The sequence below is a fragment of the Zalophus californianus genome, chromosome 5 (genome assembly GCF_009762305.2).
Source record: "Zalophus californianus isolate mZalCal1 chromosome 5, mZalCal1.pri.v2, whole genome shotgun sequence".
Lineage (NCBI taxonomy): Eukaryota > Metazoa > Chordata > Mammalia > Carnivora > Otariidae > Zalophus > Zalophus californianus.
In genome coordinates, this window is record NC_045599.1 from 31,679,076 (window position 1) to 31,700,977 (window position 21,902).

At 42.6% G+C, this 21,902-nt stretch overlaps 3 protein-coding genes across 3 annotated transcripts in view; 1 reads left to right on the top strand and 2 right to left on the bottom strand.

The window, feature by feature from the left end:
- Positions 1-10,253, bottom strand: part of HSPA9 (heat shock protein family A (Hsp70) member 9) — a 16,815-nt gene extending 6,562 nt beyond the window's left edge. Inside the window, exons 1-10 of the mRNA XM_027606837.2 lie at positions 10,067-10,253; positions 8,706-8,764; positions 8,388-8,475; positions 6,796-6,977; positions 5,496-5,620; positions 4,854-4,927; positions 4,665-4,771; positions 3,843-4,005; positions 3,265-3,357; positions 310-519 (exon numbers count right to left, since the gene is read on the bottom strand). Of these exons, the coding sequence (XP_027462638.1) occupies positions 310-519; positions 3,265-3,357; positions 3,843-4,005; positions 4,665-4,771; positions 4,854-4,927; positions 5,496-5,620; positions 6,796-6,977; positions 8,388-8,475; positions 8,706-8,764; positions 10,067-10,147 (1,182 nt within the window). The 5' untranslated portion in view covers positions 10,148-10,253. The remainder of the gene's footprint in view (positions 1-309; positions 520-3,264; positions 3,358-3,842; positions 4,006-4,664; positions 4,772-4,853; positions 4,928-5,495; positions 5,621-6,795; positions 6,978-8,387; positions 8,476-8,705; positions 8,765-10,066) is intronic.
- A 421-nt stretch (positions 10,254-10,674) lies between these two features.
- CTNNA1 (catenin alpha 1) overlaps positions 10,675-21,902 on the top strand; it is a 315,689-nt gene continuing 304,461 nt past the window's right edge. The window contains exon 1 of the mRNA XM_027606834.1: positions 10,675-10,694. The gene's annotated coding sequence lies outside the window, so the exon portion shown is untranslated. The remainder of the gene's footprint in view (positions 10,695-21,902) is intronic.
- Positions 12,905-13,349, bottom strand: LOC113929731 (40S ribosomal protein S26-like). Its single transcript, XM_027606841.1, has one exon. The coding sequence runs from the start codon at positions 13,333-13,335 to the stop codon at positions 12,988-12,990; it is 348 nt and encodes a 115-aa protein (XP_027462642.1). The 5' UTR covers positions 13,336-13,349; the 3' UTR covers positions 12,905-12,987.

Consider the following 21,902-nt stretch of genomic DNA (forward strand, 5'->3'; position numbering starts at 1 on the left):
ACCAAGGTTTTAAGCCATCTCTGATCTCAAACGGTTTCATTCCTACAAATACTCCCCAAAATGAAGTACAGGATCCTTCATGCTACCATCCCAAAGACATTCTGCCCTTCCCAGTCCTTTTCCTGATACCTCTTAATTTAAAAAAGAGGCTAAAAAAGAACTCTAGTGAGGGCACAAACTCATCCCCCTTTCAGGTCACTGTGGCAGGAACGCCACATATTCATGTCCCTACACAAACCATTTGTCCAAGAAAACATTACGTGCTTGCCCTCTCTACTTTCCCATGCCAAGCATTCGATGGGTCCATACCTTGGGCATCCTAGTCATGCCACCAACAAGAATCACTTCTCCGATGTCACTCTTGCTGACCTCTGCATCTTGCATAGCTTTTTGGCATGGGGCGATGGTTCTCCTGATTAGATCAGTGACAATCCCTTCAAACTGAGCCCGGGTCAGCTTCATATTCAAATGCTTGGGTCCAGAAGCATCCATCGTAAGATATGGCAAATTAATGTCGGTCTGCAAAGGAAGCAGGGAGAGCAACAGTGGTGAAATTTCTTCATTATTTCAATTAAAATAAGACCATACTCCCACCATTAGGAAAACTTCCAAAGTTACAGGAAGAATGAGACCCACTTTAAATGAACAGCCACCAAAGACCATTCAAGCTGTTCTCTTTCCAGAGGCAAAAAATTTAGAATCTGTTTTTTTATTAACAATGAAAAATGTAGAGACGCCTAGGTGGCTCAGTTAAGTGTCTGCCTTTGGCTCAGGTCATGATCCCAGGGTTCTAGGATACAGCCCCGCATCAGGCTCCCTGCTCAGCGGAGAGCCTGCTTCTCCCTCTCCCTCTGCTGCTCCCCCTGCTTGTGCTCTCTCATTTTCTCTGTCAAATAAATAAAATAAAAATCCTCACATGGACACTGTATTAATGTAATTCTCTATGCTATATGCAGTTAATGACAATTTGGACAACTCTAGGATTCTCAACCCTCTGAAACCAGTTTGTGACCAAGTTTTGTCCCTTCTCTCTCAAATTCAACACAGCACCTCACACTCTAGTCCAAGTCCACAATAGCTTCCCAAGGTTCTCCCACTTCCACTGAAGCTGCCTCTGCCACAGGACCCCTCCTAACCCATAACAAATCTCTATTCCACTTCTGACAGAGCACTTTTCATAAGCCCCATCTGACCATATTACTGCACCTAAATTAAGTTTTAACCAGGGTGCCTGGCTGGCTCAGGAGGCAGCATGTGTCTCTTGATCTCAGGGTCATGAGTTTGAGCCCCATGTTGGGTGTAGACATTACTCAAAGTTTTCACTGGTTTATACTCACGCTTTTCAGGGCAGACCCAAATCCCAAATATTTAAAGCTTCTACTCTCATATTCCACTTTCCCTGCATGTCTGCCCTCAAACACACCAGCCCTTTCTCAAGTCTTCACCCCAGAGCCTTGTATTTACTTGGCCCTTTATCTTTCTCTGATCAACTCCTCTTTCAGAAGCTGTCCTTGTTAGGTCAAACACCTCTATCAGGTTTCTCTTACAATTATAAATCTAACTTTGCTCTTTTACCACATTAGCAACTTTGTTTTTTTTTAAAGATTTTACTTGCACACACAAGCAGGGGGAAAGGGAGAAGCAGACTCCCCACTGAGCAGGGAGCCAGATGCGGGGCTCGATCCCAGGACCCTGGTTATCATGACCTAAGGCAAAGGCAGACAACCGAGCCACCCACGCACCCCAATAATTTTAGAGTACTATTTAAGACCTGTCCTAACCATGTATCAATTTAGGAATCTTCACAACTCTAAGGGAGAAAGCACTATTATCCTCATTTTAGAAAAAAGAACAGAAACTTTAAATAATTAAGGCCACATGGCTATCAAGTGATGAAGAAGGACTTGAATCCCAGCATTCTGTCTACAGGACCACTCTTGACCTCTTACGTTACTTCTGGCTTGACAGTTATTAATATGATGTCCTAATTAATATCTATCTTTCCGGGGTGCCTGGGTGGCTCAGTTGGTTGAGCATCCGACTCGATTTTGGCTCATGATCTCCATTGTGGAATGGAGCCCTGCACTGGGCTTCGCACTCAGCGGGTAATCTGCTTGGGTGGGATTCTCTCTCTCCCTCTGCCCCTCCCCCACGTGCTCTCTAAAATAAATCTTAAACAAAAAACTCTAAACCACACTGTAAACCCCATGAAGGTGATGTTTCAAGGAATTTATTCTACAGATTTATAATTGTACATGCACAAACATTAATGTGCAAGAATGCTCAACACACCTTGCTTTACCAGCAAAACGCTAGAAAGCAATCCAAATGCCTATCAATAAGAACCACGCTAAAAACAACCAACCTCGCCCTCCAAAGCAGTGTCACGTATTCCAACTCTAATCCTAACCATCATATGTTGCAAAGTTCTGCCACTCTGTATGACAGTAGGGACAAAGCAACACCATCATCATGGATGACTATATAACTTTGTCACTCCTCATAGCTACTTTAAAAACTTTAAAATCCAGGTATTCCCACACTGGATGACCCAGTGTGTACAATCAAATTAACAACTAAAGTAGTCACAGGCTCTGGCTTTCCTGCTGCCACCTGAGACCCCAGAAACGTATCTCCTGCCTTCCATCTTGTTGCCTCTCTGATCCAGACCTAACACGCTTTATATAGTTCTATTCTTTGTGGTTAAGGCAAAGTGAAGCTTCACCTCTCGAGAAGGACTGGAACACCACAGGCTGAGCACTTCAACAGGTGCCAAGCAACTCTGATGCTAACAGAAATGTACACAAGTGTATATACCCCAGCCTTCAGGCAGGTTTCATGCTCACTTTCTGGATTGCTGATCCAAATAATTAAATGAGACAATATGAGACTCACCTGAAGGGCTGTCTGAGGTGAAGACAGAGGCAGTTCTTAGAGATTATTTCTAGGTTAGTGATTCTAATTTTGTACGCTACTAACTAGTCTAGATCTTAAAATCAGTACCTTTAACTTAAGGCAAAAAAATGTATTCAGTGTCTTTCAGATCTTATTTTTTTGGATCTGGTATGTAGAACCTCTTACTTGGGTGGTTAACAAATTACAGCTCATCCTTTAAAAAGTAATGCTCCTTTGTTCATGGAAAGGCTTTTACCCCAACCAGCAAAGTATAAAAAGATTAGATGGATATCACACCAATTAGAGCACGCTATTCAAAGAAACTAAGGCTGAAAACATCAAGGGTGTTGGGATTTGTCCACATCCTACCTGCACAGATGAGGAGAGTTCACACTTAGCCTTCTCAGCAGCTTCCCGAACTCTCTGAAGTGCCATGTTGTCTTTGGTTAAATCAACCCCCGTCTACAAAATGAAAACACACAATACTCACATTAGCGAGGTGATGATTACTATTTCAAGATACAGTGATGACGCTGAACCAACAAAAAACAGATCCACACCTTTATAAACAAGCATGAATCATTTACTGCCCTTAAAAATCTATAAGGAAAAGAAACCTTATTCTGTAAAGGCTATCTGTGCCTGGAGTCAGAGAGCTGAACCCTATCAGTTCTTTCCAATTATTGGGTTCTGGCTCAAAACAGGAGTTCCCAGAATTCCTTTGCCAATATTATACAGAGTATCATATCCTTTTTAATCTGTTTATTCCCAAGCTGAAGCTACGATAATCAGAATTCTTCACTCCACCCGTGGAACTGAAATGCAATTATTTCAGTGTTCTAGTCAATGTTCTATTAAGGACAAAAAAATCATAAAGCAAACAGCCATCTGAACAAAGAAATTCTCAACACCCCCATGTCTACATACGAACTACCCTGGTAACCAACCTCTCTCTTGAACTCCTTCACAATGTGTCGTAGCAAGGCCTGGTCAAAGTCCTCACCACCTAAGAACGTATCTCCATTGGTTGACTTCACCTCAAATACACCTTTCTGAATCTCCAGGATAGAAATGTCAAAAGTTCCACCACCTAAATCATATACAGCAATGCTAGAAAGAAAAGAAAACATTAAAGAATAACACCTGCCACAAGGGTATAAATTTTAATAACCAAACCAACATAAACTTGATGATTCCCCTGAAGTATAAATAATGAAATTGGGTAACTGCCTAAGTGGCAAGTGTGTTAATACGTAGCCCTAGTACTTACTTGTAAATACAGAGTGGAAATACTTTTTTATTTTTTTTATTTTTATTTTTTTTAAAGATTTTATTTATTTGAGAGAGAGAGGGAGCACACGAGAGGGGGGAGGGTCAGAGGGAGAAGCAGACTCCCCGCTGAGCAGGGAGCCCGACGCGGGACTCGATCCAGGGACTCCAGTATCATGACCTGAGCCGAAGGCAGTCGCTCAACCGAGCCACCCAGGCGCCCCTGGAAATACTTTTTTAAAAGCAAAATTGACAGGACTCAATCACTTTTTTTTTTAAGCACTCTCCACGACCAACTTGGGCTTGAACTCACAATCCTGAGACCAAGAGTTGCATGGTCTACTGACTGGACCAGCCAGATGCCAACCACTCTTTTGAATAAATACTTGCCAATATGCATACCAAGGTTAAAAAAAAAAAAAAAGGCCACAGCCCAGTACTTTCATGGTTCCATGAACTGAGTCTCACAAATCTGGGTGGAGTTTACTGCACAAACTTACATTTTGTCTTCTGATTTGTCTAGACCATAGGCCAGAGCAGCAGCTGTGGGTTCATTGATTACCCGAAGCACATTTAGTCCAGATATCTGGCCAGCATCCTTAGTGGCCTAAAGGAAAAGAAAAAAGCATTTTCCACCCTGTGCCCCAAGTACCATTAATTTCCTTAATGAGAACACCAACTGAACTCACCTGTCTCTGAGAGTCATTGAAATAAGCTGGAACAGTGATCACAGCATTTTTTGCTGTATGCCCCAAGTAATTTTCTGGAAAAGAATTAAAGAATGAACAATAATCATGCCACTCTGTCAGATGAAATAATTAATAGAATTACTCACGTAGGCTAAAAACATGTGTCATCCTCTTAGAGCCACAGACAACACTCATCAGTTTCTTTGCATGTGACCTAACCCACAGAGAGACCTTGTAGAAAACACTCCAATTAAAGATAGTGGTTGAAAACCCAAGATCTCACTTTTAACATTATAGTGAAGATTCACCAGCTATAATGACCTATTCTTAAACTTAAAAGAGCCACTAGTTTCTCCAAATGGGAAGTTTTAAGTTTTACTTAACAGAGCCCAAAGATTAGTATGTAGTTTTTTGGCTTCAATATAGAATACCACCCCTCTGTATTGGAAAAGATAAACCACCATTAAGAAAAGTATGAAGATAAATCATTATGTAGGGAATGTGTGAGGAGTAACAGTTTTGCTATTTCTAGGTTTTCTATAGAAGACTCATCACAGACTCATCCAAGGGACACCGGGGTATGTGAGTGAGAAACCATCCAGTTCTTCAAACTTTCCCAGATAGGAACTAAAACCTTCTCACCTGCAGTCTCTTTCATCTTCATCAACACGAATGCTCCAATCTGACTTGGAGAATAGAGTTTTCCATGCGCTTCAACCCAGGCATCTCCATTAGAGGCACGGACAATTTTGAAGGGCACGTTTTTACTGAAAGACACAAAGATTATGTTTGAAAAAATGTGCCCGTGCAACCTACCATACACCACGAATTTCCATCCTCCATCCCAAGAGATCCATGGCCAACAAATGAAAACTTCAGGAATCCATTTAATGAAAAGCTTTAGAAAGCAATCATTAACATGTAAAAACATCCTGGTGAAACCTGAACATTCTTTACTTCCTGAACAAAAGATTTATGCCCCTGCTTTGGCAATGGTGAGCAAGTTACCAATGACCCAGCAAGTCCATTACTAGGTTATCTACCAGAGAGAAATGAAAACATAGATCCTTATAAGCCTGTACACAAATGTTTATGGCACTATTCTTTCAAGTTTATTTTTAGTAATCTTTACACCCAACACGGAGTATGAACCCAAGACCCTGAAAGATCAAGAGTCGTATGTTGTTTTGACTGAGCTAGCCAGGCACCCTATGGCAGTCCTCCTAATAGCCCCCAGATGCCCATTAACTGACAAATGAATAAACAAAATGTAGTATACGCTTGACCCTAAAACATGGGTTCTAAATGCACTGGCTCATTTATACACAGATATTTTTGGGTAAATAAAATGCTACAAAGGTATTTCCTCTTCCTTATGACTTAACTCTTTTTACTTTAACATACTTTGTACATACAAAATGGGTGTTAATTGTGTGTGTCATCAGTAAGGTTTCTGGTCAACAGTAGGCTATTAGTAGCTAACTTTCCGGGTAGTCAATTTATACACAGATGTTCAAATGAATGAAGGCTCGGCACCACAATCCCATGTTGTTTAAGGGTCAACAGTATATCCATACAATGAATATTATCTGGCCATAAAGAGGAATGAAGTACTGATAATGTTTTAACACGGACAAACTTTGAAAATCTAGCTGATGAGCACCATGATGGGGCCTATGCCACTATCTACCTTATAAGTTTAACACCAATTTACATGGTCCATAAAAGACCAGCTAAATCTCCCCGTCATGTCAGTACATAGCAAAGACCGATTATGTGAAGGCAGAAGAATTTTTTTTGAAGGAAATACCCTTTTGGTAGGGACAGGACATGCCCCCGTGGACAACGTATAAAATTACTAAGGTAAGATGCTCTAAAAATCTTGCTGAAAAGATTCTTTTGCATGGCCTCTGGAAGTAACTTTGCTTTTCCTATTACTCACATATCTTTCTGTACTTCAGGGTCATCATATCGCCGGCCAATGAGACGCTTGGTGGCATAGAATGTGTTGTTTGGGTTGGTGACAGCCTGTCGCTTGGCTGGCATGCCAACAAGTCGCTCACCATCTGCTGTAAAGGCCACAACTGAAGGGGTGGTTCTGGCACCTTCAGCATTCTCTAGAACCTAAAACTCCCAAAGTAAGACAGAGAATGAGGTTCCAGTCACCACCACCAGTCATTTTAAGACACAATACAGCCGCCAAATCACAAAACAAATGCTCAACAACAGTACTAATGGGCATGCTTTTCTGCTCTGTGAATGCTGACATAGTAACTACTATTTGAGGTACACGTTTCAAGTATTTTTATTACTTTTTTAAAAAGGTTTTATTTATTCGAGAGAGGGATACACACACACTCAGCTGACGGCAGAACCAATGTGGGGCTCAATTTCACAACCCTGACACCATGACCTGAGCTGAAATCAAGAGTTGGACACTTAACCAGCTGAGTCACCCAGGCACCCCTAAAGTATTTTTAGTCCTTTACTTTGAAACAAGTTATAACTAAAAACAAAACAAAAAAATGGAAAAATAAATATAAATCAGATCTTTCATACTAAGATACTGGAACAAGGTACTCTTTCCACCGGAATGGGAAATTAAATCTACTTCTAGGGGTGCCTGGGTGGCTCAGTCGGTTAAGCAGCTGGCCGCCTTCCAGTCAGGTCATGATTTCAGGGTCCTGGAACAGAGCCCCATGTCTGGCTCCCTGCTCAGTGGGGAATCAGCTTCTCCCCCTGCTTAAACTGTCAAATAAATAAAACCTTAAAAAAAATTTAAAAAAAAATCTACTTCTGCTGCCTACAAGTTTCAGCATTTAAAAAAAAAATTGCCAAAATAACAATTCAGGAATCCCAAGTGCTCTGCGTCTTGAGAAGAACCCAGTGGGAATAAAGGTTTTATGAGCAAACCAAGGAGGTCCCTCAGGAGGAACAGCCTGTATCATAGCAGGAGTTCCTAAAATGTAGCTCACATGTTATGTGGAGCTTCACTTGCTTCTAAAACTCTACCTGCACCTCCATGGTTCAACAGACTTACAGAAATGTATGATTTGGATGATAGAAATAATCCACAGAGCAAGTCATCCCAACTGGTCCTAATGGTAACTTAACAGTGCTACCTCTTATGGTAGGACACACTTAAATCCTGGGAAGTCAAATCCATTCAATTTATAGCACCTTGCAATTAAGTGTAAAACTTCACCTCAAAAGAATCTTAAGAACTTAAAAACAGCTTTAAAAATGTCCCTTATCGGGATGCCTGGGTGGCTCAGTTGGTTAGGTGTCTGCCTTCTGCTCAGGTCATGATCCCAAGGTCCTGGGATTGAGTCCCGCATCAGGCTCCTTGCTCAGCGGGAGCCTGCTTCTCCCTCTGCTGCACCCCCTGCTTGTGCTCTCTCCCCCACTCTGACAAATAAAATCTAAAAAAAAAAAAAAAAAAAAAAAAAGTCCCTTATCTAAGCCAAAGGGCACAGAATTCCAGGTTGGGTACTAACTACTACTATATGATCCAGAGCTTCCAAACATGCTCACCTTTGCTTGTTTACCTTCCATAACTGCTACACAGGAGTTGGTAGTACCCAAATCAATACCAACAACTGCTCCCTTGATTGCTTCTGAGCTGAAAGACATTTAAAATAATGCTATAGTTAACGTTACCTTAATAGTGGTTTCCAGAACAGTTGCAGGAATACATAATACTTATGCGTAAACAGTTGTGCATTAAATAACCTATAAATTAAAAGAGATGTGTCACTTTTTCCTTCAGGGAAGACTTAATCACAAGTTTAGAGACCACTACTCTAGGGTTTAATATTTATTCTCTCTCAAAGGAAACGAAGTTACACTTACGCATAGTCCCGTCTTGAAACAATTCTAAAAGCCTCATGACTAAGGCCATTCCACCCATCCTAAAATAAAAAAATAAAAATGCATCAACAAACATGAAAACTTGAGCTCGTTCCCAGCATTCCTCTGAAGAACACAAAGTCTGAACTTTCATTCTGGTAACCGTATAGTGAAAAGATGAAATCTTATATATGAGACGTATTGTGGTACTTAAATAGAAGACAAATTTAATTGAGTACAAATTTTCGAAACAAGATGGAAAAAAAATATAAAATTGTCTTCGATTACGTTATAACAGAGTTTCTCAACCTTAGCGCTACTTATTTTTGAACCAAATCTTTGTTGTGGGAGGCTGTTCTGAGCATTGTAGGATGTTTAACAGCATCGTCGGCCTCCAGTGCCAGAAGCCAGTAGGCCCCCGAAATTCTAACAAATTATCTCCAGACATTACTAGATATCCCCTCAGGAGGCAAAACTGTTCCCAGTTGAGAATCACTGCCTTACAAAATACTACTTAGACACTTCTCAATTTCATACTCAGCAGCAGTGTACAGTATCTAAATCTTACTAGGCTGTGCTCGCAGCTGCAAATCTAAATCGTTCAGAGACAATTCCCAACCTAGTCAAGCTAACACCTTAAGGGGACCAGGAATGGCGATCTTGGGCTGTCAGTTTAGAAAAAAAATTTCGGGAGTGGCCTCAAACCAGGATTATACCTAATCTCAGGACACTTCCAAGCCTTCTTTTTAACCCCATGTTGAGTGCAAAGGGACACCAAATCCTGTTCTCCAAAGATATGTTCGGTCTTACACGATAATGAGCAACTACTCCACGGCCATTTTCTAATCTTATTTTTTCTGAAATAACAAGAAAGGACAATCTTACGCCAAGGATTCCTGGAGAACTACAGCCAAATGTCTTGGCTTTCACTTTACTAAGATACTTTCTTTCTCTCTTTTCACCATAATAACGGGGTCTTCGCACACACACTATTTTAGAGAACAGTCGCCCCTCGACTTGTAGATTTAAGTGAAACCTGCAACAGCGGTTCCCTCCCAACTAAAACTGCGTTCCTCGCCCCCAAGGCCAAAACCGTGCCATCAGCCACTGAACAGACTGTCAGGACCACTATCCGCTACTTCCTAGAATAAAACTATACGCTCTTAAGAGGTGTGACTCAGCAGAGTCCGAGACATGGAAGCAAAACCCTGAGTTAGGCCTTGCAACGGCAGCTCTGATTAACGAAGGCTGGTTATCCTCTTCCCATACTGATCTGTGCCGGCGAAATCTGTATCTGAAGGGCGAGGCCTGCCGCATGAGGTCAAGGCCGTGAGCCCCTCGGAGAAGGCCCAGCCGTTCCTTACCTTGTGGCGGGCGGTTGTGGGGCCCCGGGAGGTTGCGGCGCCGACAAGACGAGCTGCCGCGGCTCGGCTGGCACTTATCATGGCGGTTAGAGAGTGGAACTACGAAGCGACAAACGCGCTCGGCGGCCAGGAGCTGCGCAGCGCGGCGGCAGGAGCGCTTCTGGAAACCTCCAACCACGTGGGATGGGGGGCGGGGGTTAGTTGCTGCGGCCTGGAGGACCACTCTTCCGCTGAGGCGCCGCCCGCGCTGCCTGACCAGAGACTACCTGACAGCCACTCCCGGAGTTAGGACATATAGCTAATAGGCATCGCAGCATGATGGCCAGAAAAAGCGTGTCCTTTCGTTCCGGCTGCAACAAGACTGGGCTCAGTGAGTGGAGAGGGGGCTAAGAGAGGTATAAAGGCATCACTTAGGACAGCCCCGGTCCTCGGAGGCAGGAAAGACTCAAGGTCACACAGATAAATCACGAACCGATTACAGTGTTCTTGCGTCAGGTGCGTGAGAGGAGGGGCCTGCTGCGCCTGCGCAGCTGACATCCTGTTGCGCGCCTAAGGCGCATGTGCGCAGGGAGCGGCGGAAACCGGGGGTGGAATCTAACTACAGCACTCATTGGATGCCCCAGCTCACGTGAGTTTGGCCTGCGTTGTATCCCGGGGCGCGCCCCGGCGCGTGCACCATACGCGTTGACGTTTTCCTCACTCCAATTTCTGGAGAAGGGCGCCATCTTACTCTGGGCGTTCGTTCAATGAAAATTCCTGGCTCAGAATGTTTGTTGCTCTGCTTTGTCTGTTGTTCGTCGTTTGGTTGCCTGTTGTGGTAATTTGAACTGCACCTGGATGTGCAGACCTTAGACGAATTCATGCTGTTTACCACAGGGATCTTTGGATTCTAACTACTAAAGCAGCCTTTGTTGGGTTGAGTTAGGCTAATTATCGTGCAGACCCTCAAGAGAAAGAGATACTTGAGTTGAGGCTTTTAGCCACCCCCGCCGCCGCTGTGCTTGGGCCTCACTGAAGCTCCTCCGGCCCATCTCAAACCTTGTGTCGCTTTCCAGAGGCGGAGGCTGTGTGACCACTTTCGGTTTTTCAAAGAGAATTTGCTGATGAAACAAATATGTCCTGGAGTGCCTACCATGTGTCAGACACGATTTTAAGTGTTGGGAGTATAGCGAAAGCAAGGCGTGAATTCACTGATGAGATGACAGTGAGATTGTGCTTGATTTTGAAGGTGAAGCAACTTGTCCTTAAAGTGCTATTCTGAAAGAGATGCTCCCCTCCTTGGTGATCACGACTGTGTGAGGAATTCTGAAGGAAATGTCGGGGGAAGTTTGGGAGGGAAAGAAGGTAACTAAAGAGTTTACATTGTGAGGGGGATGAAAGTGGGAGTAAGAAAAAAAACAGGAATGTTAAACATAACATTGGTTGTAGGTAAAACAGTCTAAAAAATAGGTCACCGCACACTCTTACCTAAGTAAGTCTTATTTCTTATGTTATTCTTACTAGTCTGCTTAATACTCTTTCGTTTCTCTTGTTTAATTCCCTCAGAGGTAGGCTTTCATGAAGCCATCAAAGTTATAGGCTAATGACCCCTATTTGTAGAGATTTATATTTTAAAAGAATATACTGATGGAAAAGAACATAGAGAGGAACGACAAATAGTATTAAACATTGAAGCAAAATAGAAATGGATAATTTTAACATCCTTGTGTTGTATATGACCGGGAGGGAGAAGTTCGAGTGGAATAATTGGCGTACATATAGTCTCCTCAATTCCTTCTTTTCTCAACTGGTTCTCTTGAGAATTTTTTTTTTCTTGTTGTATATACCTGAAATCCACAAAATATTAGTCGAAAGAATCCTGGAATCAAATGGTGTTAGTTACAGGGTGTCTGAGACCATTATTCTGTGGATGATAGAGGTTCCGGGTTGTTTTCCCCAAGAGCCTGGCAAATACTCGCCATGACCACAAGGGGGATGTGGTGAGCTCCAGATAATTCAAAGCTGGAACCTGAGAATGGGGCTGTATTGTATTTGCCAGTGTGAAGGACAGGTTTCTGGCTGCTTTGCAAATTAACGTGGCCTACAGCCTGAAGGCTTGAAGAAATGAGCCTGAGTCTAAAAAGAAATAGGGTGCAAATGAATAAGAATGGACAGTTAGATCCACAGCCAGGTGGTATGATTCTTCACTATACGGCACAGTACCGTATTTCATTTCTCTGTTGTCATCTCAGGATCACACTGGAAAGGAAAAGGAGCCGGTACATAATTTACATGTGGGTAAATGTTTACCAGACAGAATAGGCAGCTATCCAATATCTGTGCATACTATATCTTAAATTATATTCTAATTGGTATGTTAGCATATTTGAAGACTGGAAACTAGTTTCAATTTTTATTTATTTTTGTATTTTTAAATTTAAATTCAATTAACACATGATGTATTATTTATTTCAGGGGTACAGGTCTGTGACTAGTTTCAATTTTTAAATATTTAACTCCCAGCAATTAATAGGAATTGTTATTAGATAGTAATCACTAATGCTTGTTAAATGTTTACTTAAATGCTGCATACTATCCTAAATGCTTTATATACATTGTGTAATGCACCCTTCCCACAGTGGTTTCAAGTAAAATACTGTCAATATTCCCATTTTACAGATGGGGAGACTGAGGTTTAGAGTGGTTGATGTGTTATATGGCCCACATAACAATTGAATAGTAAAGCCAGAATTCGGAGCTTTGCTGTGAATCAGTAGGCCCAGCTGCCAAAATGGGTCTCATCTTTTACCTCCACGTATATAGAGAAGTTGAGTTTTATAATACTGGCCTAATTCATTATTTTTTTTTTTTTTTGAAGTGTAATCGCCATTTATTTTTTTTCTGGAGAACAGCTTTTCTTCAGTCCTTAAGGACTTAGCTCCTTACATGGGCTTTGGTGGAGGTCGTGGGGCAGCACCTGCAGGTCTAAATCGGGGTGGGGGTGTTCGGTCCTTCCGTGCTTCACGAGAACGATTCCTGACTACCTTGCTGTGAATGGCACAACTCACACAATAATGTAGTTTCACATACAGCTTGGGAAGCACATAGGCGTCGAAGACGCTTGCTTCGGAAATGTCCCTGATGGCGGCAGCCTCTACTATGTTCCGTATAACGAACTTCTTAATGGCCTTATCCTTGGGCACACAACGGGCGCAGTTGGTGCAGCGAATAGGCTGCACGTGGCCGCGGCCCTTTTTGGCACGACCATTATTCCTTCTTTTCTTGGTCATCTTGGTAGCGAGACCCGAGAGATGGCCTAATTCATTATTAACAGCAGTTATTTTAGCCAGTGGAATAAAAGAGGAATACTTAAAGAAATTTTTATGTTTAGTTTGCAGTTTATTGACTGAACGATAAAGTTCAATCTGTACTAGAACTCATAGAATCAAGTTTATATTTTAAAGCAAAGTGTCTTTAAACTGGTGACTCAGATGATGTTTTATTCACTTTTCCCAAAGATGAATATCCTGCTGTGACACCTTCCATCTTCATGAAATAAAAATGTGGCATACTTTTGTCACTTTTGTTCTCCTTGTCACTTTTGTCACTTTTGTTCTCCTTGTCACTTTTGTTCACTTTTGTTCTCCTTGGAATTTTTCATTGTACCTGCACATTTCAGGCACGAGTTCCCACTTTTCCATGTTGACATTAGCTACACTATATTGGAGTATATTACATGTTGTCACTCCACTCAAGTTTGATTCAACAGATCCTGCCCCAGTGAAGTGTAGAAAGTATTATGTCAGGTAATGTCTCTGTCCCCACGGGTGGTGACAATTCGTAGGTTTTGTTTTATTTCGAATGCCTGGGTAACCTACCAACCTGCCCTCCTTCCAAAAAGAGAAGAGAGAAATAGAGGATGACCCTGAAAGAAAAGTTAGGCAGCAGTAAATCAAAATTAGATGTACTTTCATTAGATAGGACATTTACATTCCATTGATACTGAAGTCTCATTGCACAGGGTAAAAATCAGTCAACCTCACTCTGGATTTTCATTCAGCTTTGGAAAACAGTTGGCTTTTGGATAGATGAAGGACCAATGTATGAAGTCCCTATCTGGGGTGGGGGTGGGGGGGAGAGCCAACAGAAGCAGAAATTTGCTCTTCATGAAGATCAATTTAATAGTTAATTTTTAAGGAAATAGGAGCCTTTTCTGAATTTTCTAGTTTAAAGGGCCAGAATTTTAATTTATTCTTAATTATCATGGTATAGTGGAAGGAACCCTGAGCTAGAAGTTGAATCTGAACATGGGTTCTAGAAATACAGAAAGGACCTTAAGATAGCATTTAAAGTCTAACCTTTCATTTAATAGACAAAGAACAGAAATAATAAGTGAGTTGCCTGAAGTCACAGGGACAATGTTAGCTTCGGCTCTATAGCCTCCCTTTTTACTTGGTATGCTTTTTAGAAATCATCCACATGAGGGGCTCCTGGGTGGCTCAGTCGGTTAAACATCCAGCTTTTGGTTTCAGCTCAGATCATGATCTCATGGTTGTGAGATCTGACTCTGTGCTGGGCATGGAACCTGCTTAAGATTCTATCTCTCTGCCCCTCTCCCCCCAATCACCCCTATGATTTCAAATTAAATGTTCAATCAGTACAGGCCCTTTTTCAAATGCTCGCAGACAACTCTGGCTCATATATTCTCATATCTCATCTGCAGTTCCTTGAAGTACATAATTAGTGAAATTATGTCCACTATTTTTTCCTTTTGCCTGGATTACAGGCTCTCTATGTGAGGGGCTGTTGGTTCCCTACCCCTGCTCCCCAGCCATCAGGAGACGAGGTGCTCAGGTTTCCTTAGGTGATGAAGGTTTCACTGAAGGCTAGTTGGAGGGAGTATAGGAATCAATATCCATAGAGCCAGACTTCTGGAAGAACAAGGAGGGTGTCTGTTTTCCCTTGGTCAGGCCCCAGCAGGACCTAACCTATAGCAGACATTTATTGGTCTTCATTTCAGAAACGGGCTTCTGATGTTCCCATCTGCACTGATTCTGCCCTTTCCGTAGCTCAGCTTCTTTATGCCTGCTTTTTCCATTGTGCTAGTTCCCAAACTTCAGAAGGCATCAGACTGGGAAGCTCTAAGCATTCCACTCCTGAATTCAGGTCCTGTAGTTCTGAGGTGGCTCCTGGAATCTGCGTGTTTAGGTTCCACAGGAGATTCTGATGGTGGTAGGGTAGGGTTTAAGGACCACACCCCAGGCACCATGGTGTCTTCTGGTCTCCAAACTTTTGTATCACACATTCCTATTAGAAAAATATTTGAGGGGCGCCTGGGTGGCTCAGTCAACTAAGCGTCTGCTCTTCGGCTCAGGTCATGATCCCAGGGTTCTGCTCAGTGGGGAGCCTGCTTCTCCCTCTTCCTCTCCCTGCTGCTCCCCCTGCTTATGCTCTCTCTGTCAGATAAAGAAATAAAATCTTTAAAAAATATATTTGAGCACACACCTCCATTATGTATATATTTATGTCTTTGTAAACATACACATCTATAATACTATTATGTTAAACATATGTCAAATAGAAAATAAAAGTGGAAAAGAAAAAAAATATAAATACATGTGAATTTTTTCTTCCTGTACCCCAGTGAATTCCTGGGGCTGCTTGCACCACCCCGGCTACCTTTCCACGTGGCTTGAACTACACCATTCATAGAGAGTACCTTTGTTGTGCAAAGGCACAGAAAAGTGCCCAATTGTCTCAAGGGTCACTGGGTCTTTTCACAGACCTTTGATTTAGGTGCCAATTCCTTCTTTTATTTAATCAGCAGTTGAGGTGGGGTGGGGGTGGTGGATGTGTGTGTGACATGATGTGAAACAAGCTGGTTTACCTGGGAGGAGCCCTGTGACCCTTTCTTTAGGGGAAAGGGGAATTTGTGAACATGGTAGCTGCTATGGGTCACATGAATACCTGTCTTCCATCATAGAGTAATGAACTGTTTCTGAGCCTGGCAAAGTGCAAAGCTAACTCTCAGAGGCTGTGGATGCTCCTGCTGTGTGCATGCGCTCTCTGCATCTTTGTGTGGCTTCCTGGAAGGAAGTTGGCTCTGCCCTGGGCTGTGTGTTTGTGTGTATGGTGCTTGCCCACTTCCCTCTTGTTCCATTTATAGCATGACTCCCTGGCTTGAGCTTGGGAGGTGGCTTTCAGGATTACAGGCAGCCAACAGAACACCAGTGCCTCAAGCTCTTGGAGAATGGCACCTGTTTCTGAGTGGTCAAGTATCTACAGGTAGCTTAATGAAGAGTGTTAACTAAGTCTCTGAACTCAAATGTAGTTGTTCATCTCCTCTGCTCTTGGATACACTCCCAGTGGCCAAAGAGGCTTTACTCTAATTGATACATTTGTGGTTCTTTGATACTGGTCTCTTACCATTTTGTGTGAAGAGCATCATTTCCATGAGTTAGAACAACTGTATTAGGACAAACAGACATACGGTGGTATTAGACCTGGACAAATCCAAAGTTAGAAGTGGACAAATCCCAGACACATTTCAAAAATGAAGTGGCTTAATAACTATTAAAGTTGGGGGTGCCTGGGTGGCTCAGTCGTTAAGCATCTGCCTTTGGCTCAGGTCATGATCTCAGGGTCCTGCAATCGAGCCCTGCATTGGGCTCCCTGCTCCGCGGGAAGCCTGCTTCTCCCTCTCCCACTCCCCCTGCTTGTGTTCCCTTTCTCGCTGTGTCTCTCTCTGTCAAATAAATAAATAAAATCTTAAAAAAAAAACTATTAAAGTTGGAAGTGGGTTCCCCACATTCCTTTTTTCCAAGTAATTTTCTTACCCCTTTTTGGAGACTCTTCACATTTTCAGCTTGCTTCTGTTGCCTCAGATATTTGAGTGCTGGTGTTCTCTACTCTCAGAGGCCAGGAAGGGTGGAACACTGTCGAGAGATCTCTGCAGAGGAGAGAGGGAGGGGGTACTTCTTGCATTCAGGGCAGTTAGCAGCCATGTATATGTCTCTATTTCCTGCTGATGGGGATCTTTGTTTAGAATTTCATTGTTTTTCACTCACTTTATACTATAGAAAATCCTCAAGCTGGAAACACCATTTTCCCCTTCACTTTGCCTTTTTCCTGTCAGCATGTATGCTTACCATTTTTGTATTTTCTGCTCTTTATGCTTATCTTGTCTAAAGATACCTGCTTGTCAACCTGGTCCCATATACTTGTCATTTTTAATGGGTATCTATATAATCTTATTCTTTCTTGAGATTCATAAGTTTATTCCACTGAATCCTTTGTGCTCCCACCTTTTTTGCAGGGTGTGGGGGGAGATTTGCTACACTCCTAAAATATCTCTGAAAACAAGCTGCATTTCAGAACCTGCACCAACATTTGCTTTTCTTCACTTTGAGAGTGCAGGCAGATAGCCACTGGGCACACCAAGGTGTTGAATTCTCTTCTCTGAAGTCCATGGCTGTATGTCTGGCTGGGCTATTGAGACTTCTCACCAAATCTCAGCAAGAGAGCTCAGACACCAAACTGGGGAAAAATTAGGCTGACAGACTGCTTGATATTTCCAAAGAGTCATTTAGGTTCTGTCTGTTACTGCAGTGTTCAAAATGTAGACAGTTCAGTGCTGTGATTAAAGTGACTTTCACCGTTAGCCTCTTTGTTCCTGTAAGATATAGTGGTGAGCTATGGCCAGTTCATCATTTGGGGGTGTGATGGTTAGCTAAAGCTATTTTTCTCCAAAGGGCTGGTTATTTTTTTTTAGTTTCTCTTCAAAACTTCAGCTTTAGTAGGAAGGAGCCATAAATTCTGTGACGTAGCTGCCTCCTTATCTGTCTTGGGAGTTATAGACTGCACACATAAGACAATTCATGTACCTCTGCATAATGAGGTAAGTTTTATAAATCATAAATCTTCAGTTAACATTCAGGTGGTGTTGGGTGCCAGGTTTAGAAAAACTGATGTAGTTGCCAAGTTCATGAATGTCATAAATCATTCATGCTAAGGTAGCCCAGAATCATGCTGTCCTCTGAGGGAGACCAATTTCAAGGTGGTTGTTAAACACAAAAATGTGAAGCTCGATGACTGTTTTTCAAAATCAAATGCACTTTTTATTGGAAGGGTAAAACCAGACTACCTTTCTTTTTTTAGTTGAAGTCAGTTTTCTAAGATCCTCCCTTCACTCTCAAAAAATCTGTCAATAATAATATCTTTTCTTCCCTGATTCCTGAATTCTATCAGAAAAACATTGCAAAAACATTACCTGTTGGTTTGCAATCCAGATCTTTAATGTGCTGAAAATGAGATTCAAATGTTTCAATAAATCTTCAGACACATTATTAGGAACAAACTCTCTCAAGTTCTGTGGGGTGTTTTCTTCTTGTGCCGTGTTTCACGTGAAGTTACCGTGGATGGTAGGCAAGCATAGCCCTCTTTCACACTGGCTTTGTCTTCAGGGCCAAAGATGGGGAAGGAGTAGGGCCTAAAGAGAGAGGGGCACTTGGGTGGCTCAGCCAGTTAAGCGTCTCCCTTCAGCTCAGGTCATGATCCCAGGGTCCTGGGATCGAGCCCTGTGTCAAACTCCTTGCTCAGGGGGGAGTCTGCTTCTCCCTCTCCCTCTGCTGCTTCCCCTGGTTGTGCTCTTTCTCTTTCTCTCTGTCAAATAAATAAATGGAAACTTAAAAAAAAAAGGTATCTTCAAAGAGAAAAATGAAGTTTGGTCTTAGGTTATTAGGTTCTCTACAGGTAGTTAAGTGTCCATATCCCTTTATGTCGTATCCAGCCCAGGACTGTAAACCAGATGATATGACTCTCTTGTGTATCTCACAAGTCTTTTGGGAATGAATGTTAATAGTACCCCTCCTGTCCATCATATGGGTCATCTGCCGTTGGTGTAAGATGGTAGGGTCCAGTTCCAGGCAGAACATCATTTTCGCTTAATGCAATTGAATTTTCTTCTTTTGATGTGATAATCCCACTTACCCTGTGAGTCTCAATTCTGAGGCTTAGAAATGGGTTCTAACCTACCAACGAATTTGCAAAATCACGTATGTGATCTTTGTAATTGGATTAATCTTGTGAAAATACTGGGGGGCTCATTCTTCCGAGTTCCTTTTCATCCCCTTCTCACTGGCCCCCACTGCAAGCTCTCTATTTCTTTATGCCTCCACACCTTGTATATACCTTTCTACTACCTGGAGTGCTCTTCTTTTCCTTATCAAAATGTTGAGCTCCTACTCATCCTGTAAAACCCACTTAAATCTCACCTCTCTGTAAAGCCTTCTCTGGCTTCCTGAAGCAGAGCTTGTCACTTAAGCCTTCTAGAACATTTATCCAGTTCTGCTATGACATGCACAACGGGCAGCATGTCCATCTCTTACGCTAGATTGTGAGCATCTCAAAGACAAGAACAGTTATATTAATCTAGGTGTTGCTGGCGCCCACCATATCTGACACAAAGTAGAAACTCAGTGATTAAATCTCTTATTTTTTTTTATTACCAGAGCGCTAACATACAGCCTTGGGAGAGCACAAAGCTTTTTTAAGTTGCATTCATCATAATTTATGGATGCTAAGACTAACTCATAAAGCATTTACTTGAGTCCCCTATAGGAATGCCTAAGGGTAGAGAGTGACAGAGGCAAGGAGAAACTTCCTGCATTCTCAATGTGCCCTGGGATTTTCTGTAGATTCTAGGCAGATCAAGTCCTGTTCTTTATTCTTGCATAATTATCTCTAGGACTTTTATGTCTTTGTCTTTTCATTGCAATCATTCTATTCTAGGTGTCATCCCTTCACATTTGAACTGCAATGCTTAGAGCAGGTATGACTCTCAGCTTACAAATTCATGTGCGGGGGAAGTATCACATTTATTTATAATCTTAAATAAGGATACACTCCAATTATATGCTCCAATCCCATCTGACTGGTGGGAAATTTAATATCACCTATTTCTCATCTTCACATTTGAATTGTGGTTCCAGGATCTTATATTTTGCCATGAGATTAGAGAGGGCTTTGAGTTGCTGGTTATCGCTAGATACCCACTGTTCTGTCATTTGGAGTGTCCCTTCAGGTCCAGGGACTGAGTGTCTGTTCTTCATGCTTGACTCACAGGATTCTTGTGAGGCTCTGAATCCTGCAGCCTCGGGTCCCGTCTCCTAGTTGCGTCCTGTGGCCAGTCTTCTGGGGTCATGTTCCCTTCTCAGGTGCTTCCAGGGAGGAAGGCTTAGGTCCTCTTGTTGCAGGTCCTACAAACCCATCTTCATCTGCAACCCAGGGGAATCTCTTTCTATTCTGTCCGGAGCACTTCCCTGCATCAGGCTGCTCTCCGGCCAGTCTCTTGAAGCTCTTGCTTCTATCTTACTGATATACAGTAATCTTAATGGTCTTATAAATCCCAAGCCCCTATCGCTGCAACCAAACTTTTATCTCTTTTTCTTTAAATTTCAATGAGAGGTTAAGGGAAATGTCTGTAATCCAGTTCTTTTAGGGAAAAAAAAATGGAGAGAAGAAAAACTAAAAGTTATCAAGTCCTGCCATATGCTGATCTGAAACTGAGTTCCTTGCCTTCTTTTTCCTTTTCTCCATTCAGATTATTTTGCATATTCCAATCACAAGAGTTATTCTAAAGCTCTTGCCCAAAAACTCTCAGTGGCTTCCCACTATCTGCAGAATAAAATCAAAGCTTCAAGCTCTTTATTCTACCATTAGGGCTTTTCATGATTTTCTTCACCTTTCCAATCTGACTTCCCATTACTCCTTTGTCAGAAGTCCCTGACCTAACCCTGTCCTTCTAACACCATGCCTCCCATCCCTCTCTCAACACACCACACATGCTTTCCCACCTTCTCACCACACCTGACTTTGATGTGACACCCAGATCGAGTGTCAGCTCCTTTTTTTTTTTTTTTTAAAGATTTTATTCATTTATTTGACAGAGACACAGTGAGAGAGGGAACACAAGCAGGGGTCGTGGGAGAGGGAGAAGCAGGCTTCCCGCGGAGCAGGGAGCCCGATGCGGGACTTGATCCCAGGACCCTGGGATCGTGACCTGAGCCGAAGGCAGACACTTAACGACTGAGCCACCCAGGCGCCCCTAGTGTCAGCTCCTTCAGAGGGCTTGGGGGTAAGCTTGTGATGGAGTTCCACAGTGATTCTGCAGTGATCTATTTTTCCGTAATGCCTAGGTTTTTTTTTTTCTGTCTATCCATTTGGTACCTGAGGTTATGGTTTATCTTCTGGGGCATGTTTTTACCTTCCTCATCTAGATTTATGAGCCTCTCAAGTACAGAAACCTCCACTTTCCTATATCCTGAGCCACCACGGGGCTCTTCATAGTGTGGAGAGCTTACTAAATGCTGATTAGTGATGATGATGGCAAGGCACGGGACCCTTCCTGAGCACACTTAGCCCTGCCATATAGTGAGAAGCAAGAAAATGAAGGGAAAAGGGAGGCCAAGTTTCACTCCTGCCATAGAAGCATGAAGGTTTCATTGCTTTGTACCACCTAGGAGTAGCCTCCATGTCCTGCGTCTGGCACAAGAAGAATCATTCACCCTAACAGTGATGAACAAATTCCAGTATTAGAGTGAATGCGCCAGAGCTCCTCCGGGTGGTGGACACTCTGGCTTTGCTGTCCTTTGGCTTCTCTCCAGGCTGCCTTGCCTGGCCCTCCACAATAGGTTTCTCTGTCGTGAATGCAAACTAGCCAGACTCTCTTGAACAAACCAACCTCCCTGACACCTGCACAAAGTAATTCTCCACCCACCAAGCTGTGGTTAATAAACATGAATGGTTGCCATCCGGTTCACTTTGGCTGATGCTGTGAGGGTGTCTTCACACAAATAGG